We start from the raw sequence: 8,360 nt of genomic DNA on the forward strand, positions 1-8,360 counted from the left end.
CAGTAACGCTCTGTTCTGCCTAGCTCAGAGCATCCCCAGAGGTTACAAACCTTCCGATTGCAGTGATAAACCTCCAGCAGAGCTCTCATTCCTCAGAGCAGCCCCTTCGGTGACCTCCCCGGCAGGTTTATGGCCTCATGCTCCACTGCTCCCTTCAAATGCATTGTCACATCAGCACCTCCCTGTCTGCAATCAAGCTCCAGTTTTCACCCATTACACCCTAGCAATTATTACAGACACAAAGCAGACAAGCTGAAAAGAAATACTGATGTTAAGGTTCAGTAAAACAGTTTTTCTCCTCTACCTTCTTTGCTCTAATTGAGTTTTACAGGAAGGGGGAGGGAGGAAGGGGCCCCAGATGAGTTATTTGTCCTGCATGAGATTTTGTGGCCGTGTGGAGGTGAGTCATCATGGAAATATTTCATCCCTTTCCAGCCTGGACTTACTCTTTCAATCACACCCTTGTGATGAAAAGAAGATAGGCAGCACCTTAAGAGAGGCTGGTCTGAGAGGGAAGACAGATGGGTTCCGTGCCAAAAGCTGCAGCAACAATGGAAAGGGATGGGGTTAACCTACCCTTACCCCACTCCTAGGCTGAGATGTTCTGAGGCTGCTGGAAATCTCACAAGAAATGCAGCAATCCTGGGCTGAGCCCCAGGAGACAGCCCCTCCTCTCCTCTCATATTCTTCCTTGTGCTGAGGTTTGCAAGGAGAACGTCAGCAAGATCTCCATCTCTCTGAGACCACCAGATGCGACCTCTTGGCCATGTGCTGGAAACACACCTGTGCAGCTGCACTGTAAAGGTCATTTCTCCTGCAGTCACTAGCTACAAAGGCTGAATGGGGAGCAATGAGTGCACATGACAAGAATGCTGTGAGGGTGGGTTATTACTTTTTCCAGTTTTCCCCACAACCCATTGTCATCTGGGCATCGACCATGCTCTAACAAATTCCTCTTTCTAAGTAAGGTGATTTGTAAGGCTAGCTGGGAAAAAGCACGGTCCATCCTGGGAGGACACAGTGGGCAAGCAAACATTTTAAAGTCACAGCACCACCATTCCTCCTCCTGCCTTTGGAGATTTGAAATGGGCAGCAGAAGCTGGAGGATGGGGAAGCTGCCAAGGAGTTGAAAGGGTCTCCTTGTTAGAAGGGGTAGAGAGGGCAAGCAGCAAGGGAGGGGGCTTTCCAAGAGCTGTTTAAACATTAGCCAGCCCAACAATTGCCCTGTGTTCGCATTTCCCGTTGCTGCACTGTTTTTTTCACCTCTGTGCTCTCTCAAACCCACAGCAGAGCTGAACAAGCACGGATCACCCAGCCAAACACAAATTGGGAATGTTGCATTCAGTGTCACGAGCCAGAGACGCGGAATGGGACAGGAGCACTTGCACCAGTGGGGCTGGCATAGCAGAAAAGGTTAGAGGGAGGGGCTGCAGCTGCTGGGAACAGATTTGGGCTCACAAAGGGGTGTGAGGGAAATCTGGATCCCCCAGCTTCTTCAGCCCTGCAGATGTGGCCAGGGCACAGCTTGTACAGCACTGTGCTGGCAACAGGAGCCTCCGTGCCATCCTCTCTGACACACAGCACTTGGAGCTGACCCCTGTCCCTGCAGTTGCAAGGGAGCCACGGCTCTAAAACGGGTTATTAAGTGCCCTCTTGCAGTCATAACTCAGAGTGTATGGCTGAAGGGTTTCAGAGAGTCACCGCTCACAAAGTCAGTGTGGCATGGAGATGCTGAGGCTGAATGGAAGCACCGAAGTAGCTCTGCCACGTGCAGTACAAGCAGGAGTAACTGCAGCAACCTCCCACTGAACCTAGCACCACTCAAACCCTTTTCCCAATGTATCAGAGCTAATCCTGTGAATTCAGCATCTTTAAGATGGGGATCTAAGCATGCCAACACCACTGATTTCATTCTGTAGCCTTAGGAGTATGAAAAATGCTAGCAACCCTCTTACACGTGTAAAAAAGAGGTCAGGGGCATCTGAAGGAATGTGACCAGGGTTAGGCAAGAGTCAGGAGCCGCAGATCTCATTACAAACTCCTCATCCTGAAGCACTTTGCAAGAGCTTACCAGAAGATACCCTTCTGTGAAGTGCTTTGTGTCCTGCAGACCTGACTCACACCAGCGGACTTCTGCTGCTCAGACAAAAAGTGCACATGATTTGAGTAATTCTCATTGAAGACGAATGAGAACAAGCAAACACAGCAGTTTGTAGCCTATTTTAAAGAGATAGTCATCCACATGCCACCCAAATCTTGAGCAAAAGCACCTGGTGCTGTGCAAAGTAATAGCTCTCTGCACTGCACTGTGCTTCAGGGATTCTGTGCTCTAGGAATTACTTTAACCAAGATGATCCCTTTAAAGATACTTGCTTGGGAGCAAATCCCATTTGCAATAAAGCAGAGGGATTTAGCTTAACAAAGCAAATTGGGGAGAGAGGATCTGTTCAGTCAGAAGGCAGGGCACAGGCAGAACTACAGAAGAGGGGCTGCAGAGCTCTTGGGAGCTTCTGTTTGAGCAGAACCCCAAAGATGCGATATCCTTTGCAGTTTCTTGCACTTCAAATGGTAAAGGCTGCAGGTCTCTCTTACCCGCTTAGTGCTGGCAGAGATCTGGTGCAGCTGGTGTACATGGTTTTCTTCATGCAGGCATATCATCCCTGGCACTGCCTGGTGTTCCGGGCTCTACACACCATGAGGGTCCCAACACATCGGGCTGGGGACCCCAGCTCAGCACTGCTCAGTTTCGCCTGAGCTCAGAGAGATGATGTGGCAGCATAAATCATGGCCAGCTCCAGAGCACAGTGAGGTCAGATTTCTCCTTGTGAAACAGTTTCATGACAACTGGCCCAAACATACCAATACCTTGCTGGTAAAAGCACTCCAACCAGAAGTGGCTGTGGCTTGCAGGAGGATGTCTGCCCTTGCAGCTCAAGGCACAAGGAGCTTTGCTGGCAAGAGGACACAACCCCCTGCCTGCAGCCCTGAGGGCAGGTCTGATGGCACAGTAACACAAAGTCACAGCCTCTCCAAACCTCCAGCTTCCTAGCTGTTCCCCAGCTGTTCCCCAGTCTATGCCTCAGAGCCAGGCTCAAAGATGATTCCCCTGTCAGAACAGGAGGAAAGCCCCTGCCATGGGCCTGATCCTGCAAAGCAGACATCGTGTCCTGGCACTCAGACACGACACATGCTGGAAGCCACGTGGGCAGCGGAGATGAGCCCAGAGCAAACCTCTCCAAATGCTCCGAGCCCACCAGTTTGACTCGTTTCCTCACTAAATGCAATGTCATCATTAAAAACCAAAAATTTAAAAAATCAGTTACCACCCACTCTAGCTCTCATCTCTGAAATGCCACCCATGTTTCCTGTGTCAGCAGCCACCCCGGAGCAGCAGCATCCTGTCCTGGTGCTTTAACCCCTACAGGCCCGGCTCTGCCACTGCACTGCACATCACTTAGAAAAGCTCTGGCCACATCCATCAAACGTCACAGCCAGGGAAGGCAGGAACCACATGCACAGGGAAGCAACTGTAAAAATACAGCACTAGTAAAGAGAAAGAAGCAGAGGAACACTTTTTTTTTTTTTTATCAGGCCCTTTCATTGTATAAATAATTTATTTCAGTTCACAGCATTATGTCTGCATCTTTTAGAAAAAGAGGAAAGACAGGAGGGACAGAGACTGGTGGTCAGCGGCAGGGCTGAGACATGGGCAGTGGGATTTCAGACACCGTTGGGAACACGGCAAGGTACCCCAAGAAACCACAGCGGTACCCCCAAAACGTCTGCTAAAAAAAAAAAAAGGGTCATTCAAACGTATTCAGAGAAGACACACAACCCGGTAAAAGACTCAGAGCAACAACACAGGCAGTTTCCTTCAACTGTTGTTTTGTTGAAGCACCTCTTTCAGCCTACCTTAGGCGATGCTCATTGTCATACAGGAAAATCACCACACAGTTGTGAAACGTTAGGGAAATGCCACAGAAGCCATTAGCAACTAATTGGAGAAGTGATTTTAATTATTGCAGAAAGCAGAATTGGTGGGAATGGCACCATGACAGCATCCCACCTGAGCTTTCAGGTCCTGAGCCTTTAGGCAGACACCGTAAGGTGAGCACATGCCTAAAGCCCAGCTGGAAGGCAGATGCTTCTCAATGGGGTTGCTCAGCAGAGCGCGGTCCCTGGGAAGGACTGAGCTCAGCAAACACCCCATAACTTCAATGCTGGTGTCTGCAGAACCAAGACCCACCTCTCGCCAGCGAGGAGGCAAAGCACACAGCTAACACCTGCACTTGCTCTGTTTAAAACCTGCTTGCTTTTGAGAAGGTGGGAAAAATTAGTTCTTTGCTTCACCAATGAAGGTTAAAGCATTTGGCTTCCATGGCATCAAAAAATAAATACTGTTTTCTCTCCCAACAGCAAGTACCAAAGTGTTCAAGGTGAAGACTAAGCAAAGCAAACCTAAGGAAGCAGGAACAGAGCCTCCTGAAGGGATGGGACCAGCCCACTCGCTCAACGCACAAGTCAGGACTCGTAGGGACTCAAATCCTGCAAAAGCAGGGACACACTGCCCGGCTGCAGCGTTTGCTTTTCCAACAAACCGCTGTGAAAGGTACCGTGCTCATCCGCTCATGGCTGCAAGGGGAGAATCAACTCCCTGAAACCTGAGGGCATTTTTTCTTTGTCTGCTCGGTGGTTTCCTTAGCTGCTTTGGGGAGGGTTTTCCAACAGTAAAACCACTGCAAAATCCTGCCCAACTGCGGCTCGAAATTCAGCACGTTCGGCCCTGAGGGCTGCCTGGGCCTCCCCCATTCTTTCAGTGGGAAGCGCGGGAAGCGGGGCCCCTGCCTTTGTCCTGCAGAGAGACGGTTCCAGGCTGGAGCGCTCCCACCCTGCTACCAAACCTCCACCTGCAAAAAGGAAACCACGGGGCCTGCCCCTGCCCCGAGCGCACAGCCCTCCAAGAAACCAGGAACGGACCTACTGGCAACTGGGGGCTCTCTGCTTTCAGTGGGTTTAAATCTTGATAAAAAAATAACCTCCCCTCTGCCCCATGCTTCCCACCCCCCTCTCCCAACTCTTTACATTTTCCCGGCGCTGCCGAGTCCTTTTTCCTGCTGGATTTTGCAACCTTCTGGCAGGACTGGGCAAGCTCTGCCCATTGCACTGTGCAGTGCTGGCAGCCGCCCATCCCGCCTTTTGCTGCCACAGACCCCCACCCCAATTTTCCCCCCCAGTCGCAGAGCAGCACGGTGACCAGTCCACAGGGTGGTGTACAAAGCTTTTTTTTTTTTTTTTTCCTTTTTCAAAGTAATCCGTATTTTGGATCACCCCGATCCGAGCAAATTAGCACCTTGGAGCATGCCTTTGCCTGGGCACGATAAAGACCTGCTGTGGCTTTGCTGCAGGAGATGCCACAACCAAGCTTTAGAAAACGGGGGCTCCTGGACCCCGTGCCGCTTCAACCCCCCCCTCCTTTTTTTTTTTTTTTTTTTTTTTTTTAAGCAAACAGCTTAAAGCTCAACACCAGTCACCAGCTGATATGCACTTCCAGCTGCTGCGGCATTGCATGAAAGCTGTCTGTCCTCTTCATCTGCTTCCTAAAACACCAGCCTGCAGAGGGTTTGGGTTGTCCTTTTGGAGGGGTATTTGTCCTCTTGGCCAGGTTCTGTCCCTTTGGCCAGGTTCTGTCCTTCTTTCTGTCCTTTTGGCCACATTCTGCCCCTTTCAGAGGGTTTCATCCCCTTTGCAGGGTTCTGTCCCCATGCTGGGGTTCTGTCCCAGTGGTCACGTTTCATTTCTCGGTCGTCTCCCCCACGCTGTGCTGCTCCAAGCCTCCGCCGGCTGACCTTGCACAGCTGTAGCCTCACCTTTGGCCTCTCTCAAATGCACTTACACAGGGTCCTGCCCTGTTCACCCCTAGGTGCCCCTCAGCAGCAGTCAGACCCCCAGGGATGGAGGAGAGCTGGGGGGCTGCCCTAGCTCCGTGGGCTCTCGGCCGCCCGCGGCATCTTGCCCCACTCAGAGCATCTCCAGCCTGGCCATGGGGCTCAGGGGTTTGGGAGCAGTGCCCTACCCCTGCTCCAGACTGCCCTATGGCCGGGGATAGGGCGGCGAGCAAAGGGGAGAGCAGGAGGAGGAGATCCTGCAGTCAGGATCTGGGCTTGGCTTGCAGGAGTGGCATTGTTATCACTGCTATTGTAGTCGTTTCAATCGGAAAGGGACAAAAAAAATAATAAAATAAAAAAACAAACACACATACACACTGGAATAAAAAGGGGAAGAAAAAAAAAACAACAAAAAAACCATCAACCAACAAAAAAAGGATCGCTTTGGTTCTCTCTCCTCCTCCGTTCCTTTGTTTGCTCTCCCAGCCGTCCGCACATCTGCAGGCTTCTACCGCTTCTTCTTCTGCTTGAGGGACTTCCTCCGCTTGAGGATCATCTCGTAGAGCTTGTCCATGCCCTCGGTCAGCCCCTCGCCGATGATGGCGCAGGCCGGCTGGATGTGGTAGGTGGTGGAAGGGGTCAGCTCGTGCAGCGCCAGCTGCTTCTCGATCTCGGCTACGGGCAGCGACTTGGGCAGGTCCTGCTTGTTGGCAATGACCAGAAGCGGCGTGCCCTGGTTCTCGGCGAACTTGGTTACCTTGTGCAGCTCCGTCTTGGCTTCCTCCAGCCGGTCCACGTCCACCGAGTCCACCACGTAGATGATGCCGTCGGTGCAGCGGCTGTAGGACTTCCAGAGCGGGCGCAGCTTCTCCTGGCCGCCCACGTCCCAGAAGTGGCAGCTGATGCCCTTGGCCGTGCCGTTGCTCAGACGGATCTTCTCCGTGTTGAAGCCGATGGTGGGCACCGTGTTGACGAACTCGTTGAACTTCAGCCGGTAGAGCACCGTGGTCTTCCCGGCCGAGTCCAGGCCCAGCATGACGATGTGCAGGGACTGAAAGGCGGAGATGTTGGAGGAGATGTTCCCCATGGCCGCCCCCGGCTCCGCCGCCCTCACAGCCCCGCACCCATCTCCGCGCCGGCCCGGTCCGGCCCGCCTCGGCTCGGTTCGTCCCGGCCCGGCTCGGCCCCTGGCGGAGCGGCGGGCAGCAACGCTCCCACGCCGCGCCGGGGCTCGGGGACTGCCGGCCGCCCCGCCCGGGAGGAGGGACCGCGCCGCCGCCGCCGCCACTTCCCTCCTCCTCCTCCTCCTCCTCCTCCTCCTCCTTCCCGCCTTCCCGCCGCCTCATGGTGGCACGCCCCTCACGCACGGTCCCGGGGCAGCCCCCGGGCGTGTGGCCGGGCTGCGGGCGCCGGCTTGGGAAGGGGGGATGCTGAGGTGCTGCCATCACGGTGACCTCCCAGCGCCAGAGATCCCCACCGCACCGCCACCCCAGCTCCGAGACCTCTCACCTTTTGTGCTTTATAAATGCCCTCTCTCCATGTTTTGGCGCCCGCGGGTCCCGCACTGCCCCACTCCTCGCTCTGACAGTTGGTTTTGCTATCACTCCCGATCCCAAGAACAGCGACAGAGCTGCTCCTGTACTGTTATACATCTCCTTGTTCACAGGCTTTGTAAAATGACAATCCACCACATCTGACAGCTTAACCGGAAAGCCCCGGAGAAAGAAGTATACTGCAGGAGACAGATATTGCTTTTAATATAAGATGCTCTTCCCATACAGCATGCAGTGGGGATTGTCGGGATGGAGTAGCATCATTTTCATCTTCATATTTCATTCTACGGATGCATGTTTGCTGCTTTACGGGCAGATAAGACTACCTGCTAACACATGCAGTCATTAAAAATACAGGCAGCTTGCTGTGACACTGCGGAGGTAACAGCGGGTGCAGTTTTTGTGGAAAACACCACATGGTGAGAAGCACAGGGAGCTCCGTAAGCACAGTGTGCAGGAAGAACACTGCTTGGCACAGCATCGCCACTCACAAGGCAGGGCACAGGCACAGTGCTGGCTGGAAAATCAAAGAACCATAGGATCATAAAGGTTGGAAAAGACCTCTCAGATCATCTAGTCCAACCCCAGCCCACCCAACCATGTCCACTGCCCACGTCCTTCAGTGCCACATCCCCACTGTTATGGAATACCTCCAGGAATGATGATTCCATCACATCCATGGGCAGCTGTGCCACTGCATCACCACTTTTTCTGAGCACAGAATCACAGAATGGCCAGGGTTGGAAGGGACCTTAAGGATCATGGATGTCCAACCCTTCTGCCACATGCAGGGCCACCAACCTCCCCATTTAATACTAGATCAGGCTGCCCAGGGCCCCATCCAATCCGGGCTTGAATACCTCCAGGGATGGGGCATCCGCAACCTCTCTGGGCAGCCTGTTTCAGCACCTCACCACTCTCT

The 8,360-nt window shown here is 53.1% G+C and overlaps 1 protein-coding gene across 1 annotated transcript; it reads right to left on the bottom strand.

Moving 5' to 3' along the window:
• Positions 1 to 3,595: 3,595 nt before the first annotated feature.
• Positions 3,596 to 7,170, bottom strand: ARL4C (ARF like GTPase 4C). The gene has a single exon (XM_010713231.3). It carries the CDS (start codon positions 6,970 to 6,972, stop codon positions 6,394 to 6,396), a length of 579 nt encoding a protein of 192 aa, XP_010711533.1. The 5' UTR covers positions 6,973 to 7,170; the 3' UTR covers positions 3,596 to 6,393.
• Between the last annotated feature and the right edge of the window lie 1,190 nt (positions 7,171 to 8,360).

The sequence above is a fragment of the Meleagris gallopavo genome, chromosome 7 (genome assembly GCF_905368555.1).
Source record: "Meleagris gallopavo chromosome 7, MGAL_WU_HG_1.1, whole genome shotgun sequence".
Classification (NCBI taxonomy): domain Eukaryota; kingdom Metazoa; phylum Chordata; class Aves; order Galliformes; family Phasianidae; genus Meleagris; species Meleagris gallopavo.

Bases quoted from the DNA above. Each gene is read 5' to 3' on its own strand.
- ARL4C (XM_010713231.3), bottom strand. From the start codon at position 6,972: ATGGGGAACATCTCCTCCAACATCTCCGCCTTTCAGTCCCTGCACATC.